The following is a 19,330-nucleotide window of genomic DNA, read 5'->3' as shown; positions in this document are numbered from 1 at the left end:
TAAGGCTAGGACATGGTTTAACTTAATTTTGACCAAGAATAACATTGGGAGAGACCGTTAACATTTATGAGGTCATAATGTGTTCATATAACATTTTCGGAATCGCTAAGCAAAGAAATTTGGTGCGCACGGTACAGTGCATATGTCTTTGGGCGCCATTCTGTCACATTTGTTCCTAACAGCTCTTTGAAAATCGGCTTAAAGGTGAATTACCTGACACTGCATGGGCTTGAATATATTGACAAAATATAAACGGTTCGAAACCCCGGCAGACAGAGTGTCACTGTGATGTCAAGCAGTTCGGGAGGTGCAGTCTAAAAGGAATGTTTCACATTTGAAGACATTGAGATAGCATCAGACATGATGAAACAAACTCGCTTGTAACTATCGGTATATTTTTAAGTGCAAAAACTTCTCCAAAAAGCACAATAATCGGTTTAGCAAATATGTCCATTTGCCCATCAATGTGTCATGGTTTGATTACGTCATCGTACCTTGAACAACCTTGATTGAGAGACAGTTGACGATCGTTATATCTAGAAATCGCGTTCACGAACGCCAGACATGAACGCATCGACAATTATATTCTTACTGGTCTTGATTGCCGCATAGCTTACGGAATGGCAGGATTTGGAATACGTCATTATGACCTAATGAATGCAAAGATGACTTTGAAATGTTCTCCCCGACACACCTTTCCTCATTTTCGCGGGCGTGTTGTCCAGAAACTAGACAAGCTCAGTTAGGTCTTAAGTTGGGCAGGATTGTGAACAGCTCCGAAAATTCTTCAATATGGCCGTTTGAGTTCAAACCCCCATATAAATGTGGATCACTGCCTTTAAAAAAGCAGCGGGGCAGGCATCATCTCCCAAGAAAACCCTACACTCCTGACAAAGATAATATGCATTCTTTAAATAGATACAGATGTCCGTACTAACGGTTCAACGGGGATATGATCACAGGAACGACGGGTTCTAGCCGGTATTCCTTGTCTAATCGGTACTACATTTTGAGGCTTATTCGATACGGGCGCAATGAATGCTGAAAGGGGCATTGTGCTCAACCTTTCACTTCGCATTGTCCCACTCAATGAATACATTTGTAAAGGAAGTAGATTTTAGAGAGAGATTAGGATTTTCCATCATGGTATGCAATTCACGCCGGTCTTTAAATGGAGATAGCAAGAAAACAATTCATCCTTTGGCCTTCTGCTAGTGCGAAACTGGTGTCCACGAGCCTCAGTCCACGAAAGCAGTCTAGAAAACGAGCAACTGCAGCTGCATGTCGACGGAAGACACTAAAAGACTGCACTTGCGTCGTTTTTTGTTAGAATTCTTGCGGGGATAACTCCAGGATTACGCGCTGTTGCCAGGTATAAGCTCCTACGTGGACACTGACTTGTTCACCCCGGAGGAAATTCCAGTTGAACTGACAATTTTGGCAGAAAACCCAAGCGTGCCTTGTGATGTCATGACATGGCCACTGTGTATCAACCCGACTCTCATGGCCAGCACCAGCTGTTTCATTTCTCATGCTGAGGGTTTCCTACCTTCAATAATCACGAGGTAGGCACCAATTAAAATACAACATCCACCTGCCATGAATATGTGAATACCAGGCAAATTCGACACAGTTTCTTAGCCCAAAAACCTGAGCACCGGCCGGGGTCCAACTCCACGAGACCCCAGCGACTCCCAGAGAAAAAAAGCAGCCAGGTGTAGACTAAGAGCTAATCTAACGTAACCTTTCGCTAACCTGACCAGCAGTCTGACACGACCTTTTGGTGAATTAGCATTGAGGTCAAAATGTGGGCTTGCGCCGATCGTATTTGGTTGCCGATGACATGTTCTAATGAGTGCTGATGAACGAATGCTATCCAATTTTACGTAGCTTATTCCAATGTGACTCATCCCTATCAAACCCAACCGATCCCATGCCAATTCATCCGAAACGAACCTGACCTCCTAACCGAGCGTAGCCATACAAGGGCGATAATACCATTCATATTATCGTTACTATTGCTGAACTGAAACCACCTCTTCCATGCCAATGTTGCTGCTTTAAATAAAATGCACCTTTCAACCCTGATTAGAATTCGAATGATTATCAGACCTCAGCCGAGTTGCGGGCTTCTAGAATCGTGAAATCTGAGCGCGACCCCGGGTCAATTTTTCAGGAGTCTAGCTGTTGTTTTTCAGGCGATCATTTGATGCTGAAACCGGCACCCTAAAGGGTCTGTTTTCCTACGCCAGGAAAGGTCATGCAGAAAACTCAGCTGACGTGAGCCAGGAGGTGGGCTGGAGTGCAGAAGCGCAGTGCAAAAGATCGAGTCACGAAGGAGCCCAGATAGCCACGAAGATGACATGGGCAGAAGAATAAACCAGGATCACGTCATAGTCATGATGTTACGACAGTTATAGAATGAACACAATGGTCATCACTTCTGGAGGTCACTGTTCGCATCAGTGTCATTTTCCTGGAAACAATGTGTTTCGGTGTGATTTCCTTAGTCTCTCTGTTACTGTCCCTCTCTCACTCTTTCTTGCTCCATGCTTCTCCTTCTCGGTGTTTTCTTTTTTCTCTCACGCCTGTTTTCTTTCTTTTCGCATGATATAACACATGATACATCGGGGAAAGTCCCTGAGGAGACACAAACAATGACACGATGACCCAAAACATGGCACAAGTCAGAAGAGGCGATGCTTACCATGTGTATGAATGAATGAATGGGCAACTGTCGATATGAGACAATGGATCTCGGAGATAGTCCCTGATACAGCGATACCGCACACAAGTCAGGGGGAGATTGTGGATAGCAGAGAGCTCGAAACTAAAACCACTGCGACGGTGATCCGTTCTAAGTGAGCTCTATTCAACGTTTTCCGCTCAAAGACATCATCCTGACCAGTTCTTCCAATCGCAGCTCGCAGACGTTCGACAGTCCAGTCTGTCAGAGAGGCTATTACGGGTCATTTATTAACGGCTGAAGGTGTGCCACAAGTATGGGTGGCCCGTGTGAATCCTCCCTCTCCACAAACATACCGTGCCCCAGTGGACGTTCGCCGAAGGTGCGCAAACATCATGCCAAACTAACAAGCCGGGGTCGATTCATTTATCAACTTTCCCGACCAGGGAAATCGCGACCATACAGAGGACGCTGTTTTCTTCGAGAGCGCCGGTGATTCATGGACTGGGGGCCAACGATCCAGTGAAGACCAAACAGCCTTCGCGAAGGCCTTTCCCCAGCCTTGACCGTGGACTCCTCTGCCGCAAAGTGACCGCGTCCGCGCGACCGGAGCGAGTCAGAGAAAGGCGACGAGGCTGTTTGGCGGGCACGCATCCGGGAGGGGGAGGGGGCGCTCCGCGCTCCCGGTCGCCGCGTCCGGTCAGGGGGCCTGGTCCAGGCCGGACCTGGCCGTGTCGTCTGCGGCCGCCGCTCATCATGGGGATCACCCCGCCGGCGGCAGTGTGAGGACATCAGGAGGCAGGCGGGAGCCGCTGTTGCACAACTACACGAAGGTAGCGGCAGTTTAACCTTTTGATACCGCGTGACGCCATGGTGACAAGAAGTAGGCCAAGAACAAAAACGCCCATCACAACTTTTTGGAGCGTCAAGCGGGCACGCAAGGTAGGAGCCCACGTTCTGCCCGCCAAGCCGTCGCGCCCTCTGCTGGGCCTGGCCGGGGCAGCGTCTAGCGGCGGTAGGGGGCTGATCGACAGTTGCCGACTGGGGCTCAACCGCCGGCCTGCATCCGCCCCCCCCCCCCCCCCCCCCCCCGGTGACGTTCGGTGTTCCCGTTGAGCAATGTGCGGTGAGCAAGAGCCTTTGATGGGTTATGCAGAAGAGTGTGGTGCAATGTGAGTGGCCATTGCGGTGACCATATGTTTAGGGTGTCGCCTCTGGCGCTGGTTGGCTGGAGATGTGTGCATGTATCCCAGAAGAAGATCCGGGATCACGGACGGACTCCGGGAACGCTCTTAAAGATGAACATATTTGCGTTCGAATGCTTGCAGGATCCTGAAGGGTGGCTCTAGGGAGCTGCACGTGAACTGTTAGTGGTGGGTTCACCAAAATGTATTCACATTCTATGATTGGGTCTAAAAAGCTAGTTTTGGTCAAGCATTGAGATCATTGTGACGAGCTGCGCTGATTGCGTGAGACATGATATCGTGCCAACAACTCGACATGAGTTCTTTCATGGCGATCATCACCTAAGCCTGACTAAACTCGGTTTAATTCATTTTAAAGCTGTACGGTTCAGAATTTGAGTACCCTGGCCTCGTAATACACACACGGCTTGTGTCCTTCTGTTGACAGGCATCTATGTGTTCGGAAAGCGGAGAGTCCATCAAAAAACGCTGGGAGAAATTATCGTTAGCGTGCTGGAAACGTCAACAGACCACCTCCAGCGGAAACAGCACCACATGGGGGACGAGTCCTTTGCTGGTGGTCTCTGCCTGTGACCAGTCTACAATATGTCGGACAGCTGACCTCACGTGCTGATTCTACGCCCTCCCTGATTCGGGCTTCAGCCTTTGTTAGAGCGAACAGCACATCGGGTGTTATGATTTATTTGTTCTCATCCTAACAGTCATCGTCCTTCAATAGGTATACCAGGAGAAAGCCGGTGTCTGTGCCTGTGATGACGGTGGTGGGGGTCACACGTCATCCCCCATCTCTCCCCGCCTAAGGCGGTTTCTGTGCCTGTGATGACGGTGGTGGGGGACACCCGTCATCACCCATCTCTCCCCACCTAAGCCGGTGTCTGTGCCTGTGGTGACGGTGGTGGGAGGCACCCGTCATCCCCATCTCTCCCCACCTAAGCCGGTGTCTGTGCCTGTGATGGCGGTGGCGGGGGACACCCGTCATCCCCCATTTCTCCCCACCTAAGCCAGTGTCTGTGCCTGTGATGACGGTGGTGGGGGGTACCCGTCATCCCCCATCTCTCCCCACCTAAGCCGGTGTCTGTGCTTGTGACGAGGTGGCGGGGGGCACCCGTCATCCCCCATCTCTCCCCACCTGAGCCGGTGTTTGTGCCTGTGGTGACGGTGGCGGAGGGGGCACCCGTCATCCCCCATCTCTCCCCAGCTAAGCCGGTGTCTGTGCCTGTGATGACGGTGGCGGAGGGGGCACCCGTCATCCCCCATCTCTCCCCAGCTAAGCCGGTGTCTGTGCCTGTGATGACGGTGGCGGAGGGGGCACCCGTCATCCCCCATCTCTCTCCCAACTAAGCGGGTTTGTGCCTGTTATGACGGGGCGGAGGGGCACCCGTCATCCCCCATCTCTTCCACAGCTAAGCCGGTGTCTGTGCCTGTGGTGACTGTGGCGGAGGGGGAACTCGTCATGCCCCATCTCTCCCCACCGGAGCCGGTGTTTTGCCTGTGGTGAACGGTGGCGGAAGGGGGCCAACCGTCATCCCCCGTCTCTCCCCAGCTAAGGCCGGTGTCTGTGCCTGTGATGTGACGGTGGGGGGAGGGCACCCGCCACCCCCCTTACTCTCTCCCCCCTAGCTCGGTGTCTGTGCCTGTGATGACGGCGGTGGGGGGCATCCGTCATCCCCCATCTCTCCCCAGCTAAGCCGGTGTCTGTGCCTGTGGTGACGGTGGCGGAGGGAGCACCCGTCATCTCCCATCTCTCCCCACCTAAACCCGTGCCTCGGACGCCTCGCACCCGCTCTGAGAATGGCTTACTACAGCATGCGGTCGCGGCGCGATATTTTCGCCGTGGGAAACCAGCCTTCAGCTGCACACACGACCTTCGGATCATCACGATCGAGCACAGATTCCGCTGACCGCGGTGGTGGTCAGCGGAATCCCTGGTGTCCGGACCCCGAGAGAGGGGGCCTCGGCTCTAGCCGCTCTCTCGGCCGTACGTGACGTATGTCGCCCCCGCATTTTTCACGCGAGCAGGTTCGATACAAAGCCGCTCTGGATTTGGCCTTTTTCGCTGCGACTCCGTCACGAGCCGACAGACGGAAGCAGGGTGTAAATGGCCAGGGCAGTCCCGTAGATGCCCATGCTTCCTTCACGGCTGCGGCGCGTCGTTCGCCTGACGTTTGAAAGCAGAGCTTGCAGCTGGACGTCCGGCCTCCCGCGCTGACCCCCGGCACGTCTCGCGCCCGTTCTGAGAAGAACTTACTACAGCGTGGTCGGCGCGGCCGGTTTTCGCCATGGGGCACCAGCTTTCAGAGGATTGAGGCCTGCCGTGGAGTGGAAAAGTAGCTCACCTTACCACCGACACGTCTGTTGCGGCGTGGGACGGGGGACGGGCGAGATGATCAGCTGATAACAGACGTGATTGTTTTCACCTCGTAGATGCGCCTTGTTGGGCGCGGTGCCAACACCATGGCGTCATCCTCTTCCCTTGGACGTCCCTCTCGCTGTCCGTGCGGTTCGAACCAAGCTCACTCGTCGCAACGGCACATTAAAGGCCACAGTTATGCGTGAATGTGTCGATGATGATGGTTGGGGTTTTAGGGCGCGTCGACTTCTAGGGTCATTTTGCGCCTGCGTGAATGTGTCACCGAGTGCAATACTATATATATATATATATATATATATATATATATATATATATATATATATATATATATGAGCCTTCCTCTTGCCATGGTGATTCAGTACGTGCTGCGCCTTAGGGGTCGACTAACGACGGTTCTCGAGTTATTAGAAGCCAAGGGATCGAGTTTCCAGTGTATCATAGATTACCTGCATAGGTTTCCGAAGGCGACGGTCCTTGTGCCAAAAGAACCATAAACATTTTATATACAAACACACACACACACGCACGCACGCACGCACGCACGCACGCACGCACGTGCGTGCGTGCGTGCGTGCGTGCTTCGGAAACCTATGCAGGTAATCTATGATACACTGGAAACTCGATCCCTTGGCTTCTAATAACTCGAGAACCGTCGTTAGTCGACCCCTAAGGCGCAGCACGTACTGAATCACCATGGCAAGAGGAAGGCTCATATCGCACTTGGTCTAGATAAGACCGTCATGTGCGGTAAAGCGCGAGTAAGCCTGCCTCACAGGATTGGCATTGGTGACCGTCGAATCCGCGCCATTTGGAGGATATCAGAGCAGTGAGGAATAATGGCTACCGCGTGCTAAACGATTGTGTATCTGTCTGTTCCAAAGGCAGCGATCGAGTAAAGCTTAAATATAGCGGTCCCTGGAACTCACGAACATAAAACTGAGTGATGGTTCCGAAAATACTTCCTACGCGACTGGTCATTCGTGACGTTATATAATTCTAACGTGACGAAGAGTAAGTGAGGAGCAGAGCATCACCAAGCATCTCAACCAAGACTCCAGGGACAACACGAAGACCCAACCTAACTCAGCAAACAGGCCAGCGTGGAGAGACAAGGACCTGCAAGTAGGTGAACATTGCCCCAAACCTATAAAAGGCTGCGAATCACCCATTAGGACTTCTCAGCAGCCTGAAGCCATCAGGACCGACATCACACAAGCTGGTGTTCGAGCAAAGGGCGCTCATCATGCTCATGGGAAACTTGTATCCCCAATCCCTGCGATGGCGGCGGCAACTATGTCTTATTTGAGCCCGGTTTTGGAAGCGGTGCCATCGGCTGCTTCGCTGCTCCTATGGGCCGGACAGTTATCAGAACCTCTGATGACTTCTGGACGGTACTGTCATCTACACTGTACAGCTGGTGTTACGTCTCTACCTGCCCTGATTGCCGAGATCTGAGATCCGTGCTTAAAAACGCCCTCAGGATGCTTTTCGAGGCCGATACCTGGTTTGTGCACGCTAATGCATGAATGTGCGCTCGCTGACACCCTGCTGATACGCCTGATCGTTCTCTCCTACGCCAGCGTGAGCCTTGCTGTGACGTCCGGCTGCGAAACTGGAGCTGTTGCCGGCGCGCGCTCCCGAGGTGTGCTCACAGTTTGAACAGCTTACGCCATGCATTTAAAGGAAGAATGTCATCTTTCTGTGGTTTTCACTAAACGATAGATTGGACGCGCGTGATTTGGCCAGTAGTATCAGTCTTCTCAAAATCCTTCCTAAAAGCTTAGAATTTCGATTTAAAGTGGCCGTGGAAGAAATTTCATCGATCTCTGGTTACCGCTTTGAAAATAATGCATCTCATTTGCATCGCTGTTTCCAAAGTTTGTGTTTTGCAATGTTTGCAACGCATAAATTATTTTAAAAATGTTTGCTTAAAAGATGTCACTGCTTCAAGCCTTCATAAAGGCTTGAAACGCTGTTCAGACAAAAAATATGCGAACATGAAGCCATTATCCCGCGAATTATGCGACACGTTATACTATGGCTTTGATGGTTATTCCCTTTGGCGTTTACCAACTAGGCTCTTTTTGAAGCGTGCCTTGTCTTTGAGAATAGGGGGCATGGCATGAGCCATAATGGTGCACTGGTCCAAATTTCAACCAACGCGCCTCTCGGTTTCAGGCTTTTCCGTCCGCATGGTCAATCACAAACGTTGTTTTATTCGCACCAGTAGAGGGGCCACGACAGTTGTCATAACGTCGGCGATCGCGGAGAAGAAAACTGAAACTGTAGAGAAGAAGAGAACTGAAACTGTAAAGAAGAAGAGAACTGAAACTGTAGAGAAGAAGCGTGGTGCTGTTACAGCGCGTTGATAGCGTAATGTGGACTCGAAATAATCAGAATTGATTTCCTTACTGCGTCTTGGCGGTGCTGCAGTGGCCCTACCCAGTGTTTTCACCAGACGTAATTGGTTCTGATGTTTTACTAGTGTGTTTTTTTAAATATTCGCCAAGGATGGGACACTCCTTCCAATCGAGTAGAAAGGTGACAGAGCGGTGATATTGCAACACCGCAAAAATGCGGCATATTATTTAGCAGCCTGCAGGTAAGTGCCTTGTAAAAATGTGACACAACTTTTGAAGTTGCATCACTTGTTGCTGAAAGCTTCACGTCGCTGCAATCCTGATTGGAAAGATATAAACCTGTCAAAAGCGTGACTGTCCGGACTGGGCCAGGCTGAGCGCTGGTTGAAAGCTGACTGAAGTGGACCGACCAGCTCTGCTGACAATACCGCTCAGTTGACGTTGAGACTTGCTGAGCCTGCTGCCCCGCTCATAACAAGCTGTGGCCGACCTTCCCACTAGGCCACACTTCCCACTTCCTCCCCAGTTGTTACTTCGCCCTAAATCATTGTCCTGACCGCGTGTGCGAGCTTATTGTTGCCAACTTCGTTGAATCGTCAACGAGCTTCCATTCAGCCGACATTATCTGAAAACCGCCAGACAGCGTCCGCCCGAGAAACGCCAGTCAGCGCCTTCCGAACATCCTCTGAACATCGCCTCACGAAATCTGAAACGTCCCGCATCTACACTGCCTCCGGCGACCCCGCACACACACAAACACACACACTCACACTCCGTCAAACCACGCTGCGCCGACGACTTTCACCGGGGTCTCGGCGGACCTAATCCGTTCGGCACCATGCTCGCGCCTGGTTCGCCATGACGGCGCCCGCTGCCCTCCTTTGTCAGGTCGAGCCACGGACCCGCTCCTTTCGCAACGTCCGTGCATAACGGCGCTGGCAGCTTCCGCAACACAGTGGGGAAACGGCGCTTCGTGCTCGCCGCGGCGGCGCTGGTGGGCTATGGTCATCACCCCCGCCCCTCGTCGCCGCCGTCGCCCGCTCGCGCAGGGGTGGTGCGTCGAGTCAGCGTACCGCAGTGCCGTCCACGCAACGACCGCCCACGCTCGAGGGCCCGTCGGCGTCAGCTGGCTCTGTCGAGCTCCGTGACAGCGAGCGTGTCATGATAAGTGGTGGCACGGACACCTGTCATGCGAACCCCTGACAAAGGGGCGCAGCTGTCCAGCATTACACGCTTACGTTATGAATGTGTTTTCTGGCATGCTCGCCGCAATCGCTGTCCATGGCGGCAAAATCCTCACAGAAGCCCGGCAGTGTCAAGTGATGGCATACGCGTATATGATGGTAACAGGTACCCAGGTGGTCGGCAACACTCAAGGCAGAAAATAGCGATGCATTTATCATGGCAGAAGGCAACCAATAATGGTATTTCTCCTGCAACCAGCAAACATGAGGCATAACATGCCTATTCTAGGGCCAGTGATCGTTTCTTCGACCGGAAGATAAAGCAAGTCTGGTTAAGTAAATCGTCAGTCAATTCAGTGGTGTGCGCACACACACACAGATATTCATCTACCCAATCAAGGGTATTTCAGGTAAGCTACTCGCAGATACACACAATATGTGTGTCCACCAAAGAAGTGATGGCGCCATCCAGCGATTATAAGTGGACGACAAGTCTCATTGTCGCACACCCAACGAAATCGTTAAAAACCAAGGCTTCTCCAGATGGGCAGCCGTATGTCTGCTTGTCTGTCAAAACAGCCGACTGCGAGCAAACATGGAATGGATATGCCTGGTGCCACTCACACGTCCAGATGTGGTGTCCATGGTGTTGTATTAAACTCAAGCAGAGCTACAATGTCTACGGAAATAATGCTCGCGCGTAAGGGTCGTCCGCTATTTGTTGTCCACCTAGCCACTACAATTTTCTTCAGTTGGACTGACGAGCGTGCTTCGCCCACGGACCTTCCGTAAGAGCAGTTTTTATCGCGGCCCCGAGATCATCACAGATCAAATCACAGACGAGCGGTCCCCGCATGTCAACTGGCAGATCATCTCCAGTGCTGTTGCATCACATCTTGCTCCCCATCTTCAGGAGGCGTCCAGTCTCGCACCACTGGACCACGTGGCCACGCCCCGCTCACTCCAGCCCTCTCGACACATCCTGCGACCACACCGCTCACCGGCCAGCGGCTTCCCGGCACCGCCCACCGGCCACCAGCTTCCAACACCGCCAGCGCTTCCACCGTCGTCAGCGATTCTCACGCTGCGCCTCTGCACCGCCCTATCACTGCTCGCGCTACATTCTGCCTCCTCCGGCACTGTTCCTTCGCGCCATCACGCCTCGCCCTCGCTCGGCCCCTCGTCGTCCGCTTCGCCCTTCTCGAAGGCCGTGCCGATGCACCGTCGCCAGACGTCGGCCTTGACCTCGGCCGGCCAGTCGGCGCGTCGTATCTTCCAGCGGATCTTGGCGTGGTTGTGGTCGACGCTCCAGAGTCGCGGCAGGTGCGCCGGCCGCATCGAGTCGAGGAAGTGCTGGCGCCAGCGCCGCTCCAGCTGCACCAGGCCCAGCTTGCAGAAGTGCCGGTACACCGCCTCACCGTGCGGCACGTACTCGTCGTTCAGGCGGCTGTCGGTGGCGGGTGATGAGTCAGGTCAGAGGGAGGGGCGCGCTCCCTCGCGCAGTGAGCGGAACCCCGCGCAAAGACACGGCCAGAGCGAGGGGCGCGCGCTCCCCAGCGCGAGGCGAGCGGAACCCCGCGCACGAGCACGACCGGAGCCAGAAGCGCGCGCTCCCCGCGCAGGGCGAGCGGAACCCCGCGCAGGATCACGACCGGAGCGCTGTAGCCGAGAACAGTTGCGTGGTCTCGCGGAGCGTAGCGTTGCAGCGGATCAGGATCGCCCCGTCATGGAGACGACGGCACTACGCGTGCCAACGCAGGCGCAGGTTGTGCGACGCTTCAGCATGATCGTTTTGGACAGTGCTTGCGGGTGAACCCAGTAAATCACTGCTTGCCATCCACCACGCATGCTCACGTTCTTCTGAAACATTCTGCTAAATGCTCATGGACAAACTACTGACACTCTGGACCCTTGGTTCTAAGCAAAAGGCATTATGGTTCACAGGACGCCGAGGTCTCAGTGTCACAAGCGGCCCCAAACAACCGTGGGTTTCGTAGGGTAATTTTCTTGAAACCCCTCGTGTGCGTAGGAGCACTTTCTCCACGGAAAATCCCAGTATGTTTGACGAGTTCCGAACGCACCGGATGTCCAAAGGAGTAGCTACAAAAAAAAACAGCCTGAGGGCGTGTCTTAAAATAGATATGACTGAAAACTCACTCCTACGGCTAGCATCATGATTCGTCGTAGCCAGAGATGTCCAAGTCTTTTGTGATGTGGCAATCAGAGTCCCACTGACCATCAGCCCCACACTCCTCGGCACCGCCGCAGTCTCAGGTTCTCTTGGCGTCCCCTTCCCTCCCAGTCCCTCACGCACTCCGAGCTCTCTCAGCCTCATACCACGCGCCCCGACAGCTCTATACTTCCCGCCGCCCGTGAGACCCGCACACCACTCGCCACGCCGTCGCTCGGGGTGCCAGCACTCACTTGGTCTTGACGTCCACCGCCCGCTGCAGCACGCCATCGGTGACGTCTTCGACGCCGTAGTAGCCGCAGATCACCTGCTCCAGCTCGGCGGCCCGCTCCAGCGGCAGCTTGTCGCGGTTCTTGAGCAGGGCGCGGCCAGCCGACTTCACCCGGCGCAGGTCCTTGTCCTCGCGGACCTGCCGGAACACGGCCGGCGCTGTCACGCGCCGCGTCGGCGGGCGCTGACAAAAAACGTCCGGCGGGTGCGCGGCTTACGTCAGGCACGGTACGACACCACTCGCAGCTATCGAGCTCCGTCAAAACGGTCCGGAACCGCGCCCGGCACGCACAGAACCTAACACCGGCGCGTTCGGAACAGTCCAGCAGCGCTCGCCGGCGCTGGCGTCAGACGCCGACGAACCTTGACGTCCGTCTCGGTGCCGATGGGGGCGCCACACTCGAGCGCCAGCTGGTGGCGCAGCGCCAGGTCCAGGCAGTTGCTCTGCTGATGACACGGCAGGCACATCAGCAGCACGTCGTGTGACTGGTGCGACTTCATGATCTCTGTAACAGCGAAGACACGCGGGCCGCCGGCGAAACATGGGTTAAATGTTTTCTATACGGCATGAGACAATGCAAAGAAAACAGACTATCAGAAGATCTCAGACAACGAAAGAAACACCAGGAGAATTAAGCAGCTCTAAAACATGCACCGATCATTTGCTGGAAGTATTAAACGGATTTAAGCTTTGACACCATGTCACATACATGCAACGCGTACAGGCTCCCGATGCCATGAAGTGTTGATCAAGAATGATGAGCAAAAATCACATCAAGATGACATTGCTGCCTGCATGCTGACGACAGGTATGACATTGTTAAGACAGTATTAATAGCCTCATACCTCGGAGAAAAACCAGGAGAGTAGAGCTATAGATGCGTTAATATTCCGGCTACACGCCTTTATCGAAACAATAGCAGAAGTGAATTCGTCTAATACTCTCGCGCTATTGTTTCGATACAAGTATGTTGTCGAAATGTCAGCGCATCTATATCTCCATTCTCCTGGTTTTTCTCCGACGAAAAGCTATCACTACTGTCTCATCTATGTGAATAAGGCTCCTCGCAAATGCACTTAACAACTTAGGTATGGCATTGTTCCTGATGTGAACACGTTAACGATCTGTTTTCAACGAACCCTGAAACAAAACATTCTCAGCTGGCAATGAGACACGGGAAATGGGTACAATTCTCATTCTACACGGCTATAAATTTAAGCTAACACTTTCGTGTTTTTTTCCGCTGTCTCTAATACTTACCTGGAAAGTGTTTGCGGTATTCCTGTGGCACAATATTCTTCTTGACGTACCCGTCGCTCGCTCCGCACTTGACACAGCAATTGTCCTTCTCCTAAGCAGCGGGGAGAGATGAGTCAGATCTGACGTCATCAATCGCACCTCAGATCCTTAGCAACAGCGCACTAACAGGCATCAGGGACCGCTGAAAACACCGGGGACTGACCCGCGAGCCTACGCCAGCGCTGACAACGTCGGGGACTGATCCGTGAGCCTACACCAGCACTGACAACATCGGGGACTGATCCGTGAGCCTACACCAGCGCTGACAACACTGGTGCGGGTCTCATAGCAAATCCCTAAACTGATGTCTTCTCCCAAAACCCTAAACCGATGATCGGGTATACTGAAGACATCGCAACGAAGCCTGGTGACTGAGTCGAAAACTCGAAGTCGCGCGTTCAAACCTGCGAAACCAGCTTTGAAACTAGCTTCCTTAGTAATCCAGATAGCAAACTCCCTGTCATATTACGATGACGACTGCTTCCAAACCTGAGCTGGCTTTCTCTCGCCATGTTATCCCACTCACAATGCATAAAAAAACGCTCCGCGCAGCACATTCGTATGGGAGCGCCGTCTTCACGCGGCGATTCGGCGGCCGGACTGTCCGCTGACCTGAAGGTAGTAGTGTCCATGCTCGCCCTCCAGCTGGGGTCGACCGGCTGGCTCGAAGCGCAGCTTCACCACCAGCGGCTCCTCCTGAATGACGTCACCCAGACCCTTCTGCACGTACCATCTGCAACGGCGCCGGTGAGCGCGGGTCGCCCACCTCTGACAGTCGCGGCCAGGCGACGGGTCGACTCTCCGCAGACGAGGTGTGCGATCCAAACAGACGGATTCATCCCGACGGCGGCACGTGGGTGTCCTAGCGATCTCTTCAAACCAGACCACACCTGACGTCAATAGGAAAAAAACGTCCTCGGCACATCTCTGACCCTGGTTCCCTCCCTGTTTCCCTACTTCCCTGTCTCCCTCTCTGCCTGCCTCCCTGCCTCCCTCTCTGCCTGCCTCCCTGTTTCCCTATTTCCCTGCCTCCCTGCCTGCCTCCCTGCTTCCCCAGGCGGCGCCTGACCTGGCCTTGGTGTTCTCGACGACGCTCAGCGGCTGGTCGTCGGGCGCCACCAGCCGGGCGTTGTCGTACAGCTGGGTCTTGCGCAGCGAGTACGCCCGGTCCGCCTGCTTGCTCTGCTGGTAGGAGGTGGGCACGGGCCGACCGGCGGGTCGCGCCGTCGCCGGCGGCGGCTCCACCGTCAGGTCGGCCCCGGCCCGCAGCTGCCAGGCACAGGTGAAGAGGTCAGGGCCGAGGCCTGGGGCAGCCGCTACGGAGCACAGCACGCCGTCGGCTGGCGCTTTGTGAGAGCGAGAAATGGATGTCAAGGTACGCCGCAGCTCTGAACAAAACATCACGCAGGTACGCATGTCACGTGGCAAATTTCTAGCATGGCCACAGCACAGGACACGAGAGTACGACAGCTTCCTTTCCAGCCGTCGTCTCGACACCGAACGTCCCTGTTGGTTTATTAATGGCGGCAAATGTCGCGGGGACGGTAGGCATGGCCTAGGGTCACGGCAGATGGCTGATGTATTCGTCATCAAAATACCGCAGAGACGGACGTCAAAAGCGTTCACATGTCATGGCTGTCCAAGTCCGTCCCGGTGGTTCAGTTGGTTAGAGTGCCTGCCCTCCGATTCACCCACCCGTGGCGGGGTGGGTTGGAGCCGCTTTAGGTGCTCACTATTTGCCCTTGACAGGTGTGGCCTGCGGCCGGTGGCAGCGGTCGCGCTAAAGGTCAGTTGACGCCAGAGGGCGGGACGGACCGTGCCGAACATTGCGGCACTTTAACTTTCGCCACTAAGTTCCGCCGTTGCCTGGAATTGCGCGATCCGATGGCAGGAGTGAGGGCTCACACAACAATCGCTGCTTAGTGTGAGCTCTGATCCCAGAAATCCATCCATTCAAAGAGTTCGGATCCAATCTTAAGAAAAAATGGGGCGTGTGGAAACATATGAAAACAGTCGGAGTTAGGTGGACGCGGCGGTAATTATGTCGCCGTGGGCAGTGCCATGGGTTAAACCTGGAAGTGATTATGACTATAAAAGATAAAACTGGGCGCAGCTAAAAGACAAAAATTTCTAGGATATCTAAACACTACGCACGATCCAGGTCTCTGCATGCCACACACTGCTAACCATCCGGATTTAACGCTCCAAGCTGGAAGCGTGATCAACACAATGGAGCTGCGATGCATACATCGCGGTGGGTCATCTCTTGGCAGCAAAACTGTGCGCGTGCCTCTGCGTTCACGCAGCTAGACACGCCTGGTCCCACTGGCACTCGACGCACCTCCACAACACACCCGTCGCTTCACATGTCTCCCCTCCCTCTCCCCACTCACACTGTGGCTCGGCTTGTACTTGCAGTCGACGAGCCCCTGGCAGGCGGCGAGGACACGCGGCCAGCTCTCGGCGTTCAGCTCGGGCACGCGCGGCTGCAGCAGCGCCTGGAACAGCAGCGCTCCCACCAGCGCGTCGTTGGCGGCGTAGCCCTGCCGGCACGGCGCGACGGCCGTTAGTCCAGCGACGTCTGCCATGGCGGGGCACCACTGAAAGGCTTGGCCTGGTCACGAGCTATGTGGGAGCTGTAACTGTTTCTCCCAGTCTCAGTCTCGGTCTCAGTCTAAGCCGCAGTTTCAGCCTCAGCCTCATCCTCAGCCCCAGCCTCAACCTCAGTTTCAGTCTCAGTCTGTCTCAGCCTCAGTCTCAGTCTCAGTCTCAGCCCCAGCCCCAGTCCCAGTCCCAGTCCCAGTCCCAGTCCCAGTCCCAGCCGCACCCCCCAGCCCCAGCCCCAGCCCCAGCCCCAGCCCCAGCCCCAGCCCCAGCCCCAGCCCCAGCCGCAGCCGCACCTGCTGCGCGTCGGTCAGCTGATCGGCCCCCCAGTTGCTGCAGCGCAGCCGGCGGCTCTTGCTCAACTGCACGTCCAGAAGGAGGGCGGCCATCGAGGCCAGACCGGGCCGGGCCAGCAGCCGCGCCTTGTCCGGGTGCCGGCCGGCCAGGTGGCGCAGGTCCAGACAGCCGCGCACCGACAAGCCGTGGTCCCCCAGCAGCAGGGCGCCGTCCTCCAGACACGCCACGCCCACTTTCAGCACGGAGCGGTCGCGCAGCAGGGCCTGGCAAGGAGAGCGGGACTCACGTCAGAGGTCTGACAACAGGCCGTGACGGGGCGGAGGACGCATCAAAGTCCCGCAGCAGAGCTCAGGGGATAGCCAGCATGCCATCAGCGTCCCCATCGGGCCTGCCAGGGCAAACACGTCACCAGAGATCGCCACAGCGCATGATCAGACGTGCCACAGCACGGCCCGACAGAACGCCACAGCACATCATCACGCGTGCCACAGCACGGCCCGACGGCACGCCACAGCACATCATCATGCGTGCCACAGCACGGCCCGACGGAACGTCACAGCACATCATCATGCGTGCCACAGCACGGCCCGACGGAACGCCACAGCACATCATCATGCGTGCCACAGTACGGCCCGACGGAACGCCACAGCACATCATCATGCGTGCCACAGCACGGCCCGACGGAACGCCACAGCACATCATCATGCGTGCCACAGCACGGCCCGACGGAACGCCACAGCACATGATCAGACGTGCCACAGCACGGCCCGACGGTTTTGGCTGCTACGTCTAAATTCAACGAAACTAACTTGCGTCCACCATGTCTTCTTTGTAGAAAGTTCGAGTTCATTTCGTCTATTTTGTGAACAGCATGCAGAGCGATGTAGTCACACCTATTCCCACCCACGCCTGAGCCCGACCAAGGAGAATATATTATACATACAATACCATGTGTATATTATATATATATATATATATATATATATATATATATATGTGCGTGCGTGCGTGCGTGCGTGCGTGCGTGCGTGTGTGTCTAATGTAATGCGTGCCCCATGGCCCGACCCAGTGCCGGCGATGTCTTCTCAGTCGCGAACAGCGGCGAATAGTCGGCGGCGTCACACACACACACACACCTTCAGGTCGTCGGGCACGTGCGGGCCGAGTCGGCAGAGTCGCACCAGCACGCAGAGGCCATTCAGCGTCGCCAGCTGCAGCAGCGCCACCGGACGGCGCTCGCTGCCGCGCGTCACCCACTCACAGTCGAACCCCAGGACGGGAGCAGCGGCGCAGCGGCTGCCGGCGGCGGCGGGCGTCAGGTACCGGCTGACCGTGTGGCGGTCAGAAACCGGGGGAGAGGGGTGGGGGGGGGGGGGTGGAGGCACTGTGGTTGTCAGTAGCCCGGTGGTGCTGGAGGTGGGGCAGCGACCAGAAATAGGTACGTTGCACAGGATATGTGGTTGCACACGTCGTACAGCAACACCAGCAAGCGACCGCATCGGTAAAACATGCCGACTCGACCCCGGTGGTATCTGTGGGTACTTTTCCAAACGGCGCATCACTGCGAGCGAAGAGTACTAGAATGGCAAGTGTTACAAGACCATCTTTGCCTGAAACAACACAACTCCTAACAGGTCACTGACCCTTGGACTAGACTCCCTCCCCCTCCTGCGCTAATCACCGACCCCCTGACCTCTCACCATCGACGAATCCCCTCCCTTGAGACGCCGCCACCGCCAGCTGTTCTCCAGCTCCTTCCCTGTCCACCGGCCGTGACCTCCTCCCACGGCTCACCTCCTCAGCTGTCCGCTGATGTCGGCCCACTGACGCGCCGTCTCCACCACCACCACCGTCTTGGAGCGCAGCGTGCCGGCCAGGTGGTGCGCGCCGGCGCGGTGGGCGCGGCGCAGCAGCCAGGTGGCCAGCGAGGCGCCCGCCAGCACCGTGCATAGGCCGAGCAGCGTCGCCCGCCGGCCGCCCCAGACCGACGACCGTGGCGGCATCGCTGCAGCGGCGCCCGGGCCGGTCAAGTCAGGTCACGAAGAAGATGGGGAGGCGAACGGGTCCGGAAGGTGAGGTGTCTGTGGGGGTTAGGCAGCAGGCCAGGGTGGGTATTGGTTGTACGGCACGATGCGGATACAGCAAGCAGGAAGTTCACGGCACACTGGGTCCCATGGAGTAGACGTGATTATTGACTACTCTAGGTCACTTTTGGGCGGGAAATGCTCCAAGTCACGACGCATCACTTCGGAACATAGGAGACAGCGCGCAGATGGGGGGGGGGGGGGTTCACATGTTCGATAACGGAGTCACTTTACAGCAGACAAAGAAAGCAAGCTATGGGCCTGTTACGATCGTAACGACCGAGGAGTGCAGATCCTAGCTGGAACATGCGACTCCATCGGCGTTGCATCATGTTATCACCACACAATTGTGCGTAACGGCTGAGGGGCATATTCGACAAACAAACGGGGCTCCACTTATGTGATCGTCATAAGTGGAGCCTCGGGTGTCCGTGTCGACCGGCAACTTCGTGACTGCATGCGAAAAATAATCATTGGGTTACCTCTTCGTATGCACATTACCACCTCCTCACCCAGCCTCCCCATATTTCAATGCATTTTTGAGCCCTCGTTCGAGTCCCCTGAGCGAGCCTTTTTCAGCTGCGTATGCCGTGTCCCCCCCCCCCCCCCCCCCGATAGCTGAAACACGCCGGAGCGCAGCGGCCGCTTGCTCCGCTGTCGCCGCTGCCGACTCCTGACGCGGTGCGCGCACACCGCCTCTCAGCTCTGTTCCCTATCAGCGGCGCCGGGGCCCGCTGAGATTGTTTGTGCTCCGCGGCCGCCGGCCGACCCTGACCGC

At 55.5% G+C, this 19,330-nt stretch overlaps 1 protein-coding gene across 1 annotated transcript; it reads right to left on the bottom strand.

The window, feature by feature from the left end:
- Positions 1-10,001: 10,001 nt before the first annotated feature.
- On the bottom strand, positions 10,002-18,643 carry Exd2 (Exonuclease 3'-5' domain-containing 2). Its single transcript, XM_037221098.1, has 11 exons — positions 18,627-18,643; positions 18,263-18,349; positions 17,605-17,764; positions 16,468-16,731; positions 15,961-16,110; positions 14,637-14,836; positions 14,180-14,300; positions 13,529-13,619; positions 12,631-12,773; positions 12,231-12,406; positions 10,002-11,253 (listed from the first exon to the last, which is right to left on the bottom strand). The coding sequence occupies exons 1-11, from the start codon at positions 18,641-18,643 to the stop codon at positions 10,962-10,964; spliced, it is 1,701 nt and encodes a 566-aa protein (XP_037076993.1). The 3' UTR covers positions 10,002-10,961.
- Positions 18,644-19,330: the final 687 nt, after the last annotated feature.

Source organism: Pollicipes pollicipes, unplaced genomic scaffold (genome assembly GCF_011947565.3).
Source record: "Pollicipes pollicipes isolate AB1234 unplaced genomic scaffold, Ppol_2.1 Scaffold_4740;HRSCAF=5597_pilon_pilon_pilon, whole genome shotgun sequence".
Lineage (NCBI taxonomy): Eukaryota > Metazoa > Arthropoda > Thecostraca > Pollicipedomorpha > Pollicipedidae > Pollicipes > Pollicipes pollicipes.
The sequence above is the reverse complement of the archived record's forward strand: the minus strand, read 5'-3'. Positions and strand labels throughout refer to the sequence as shown.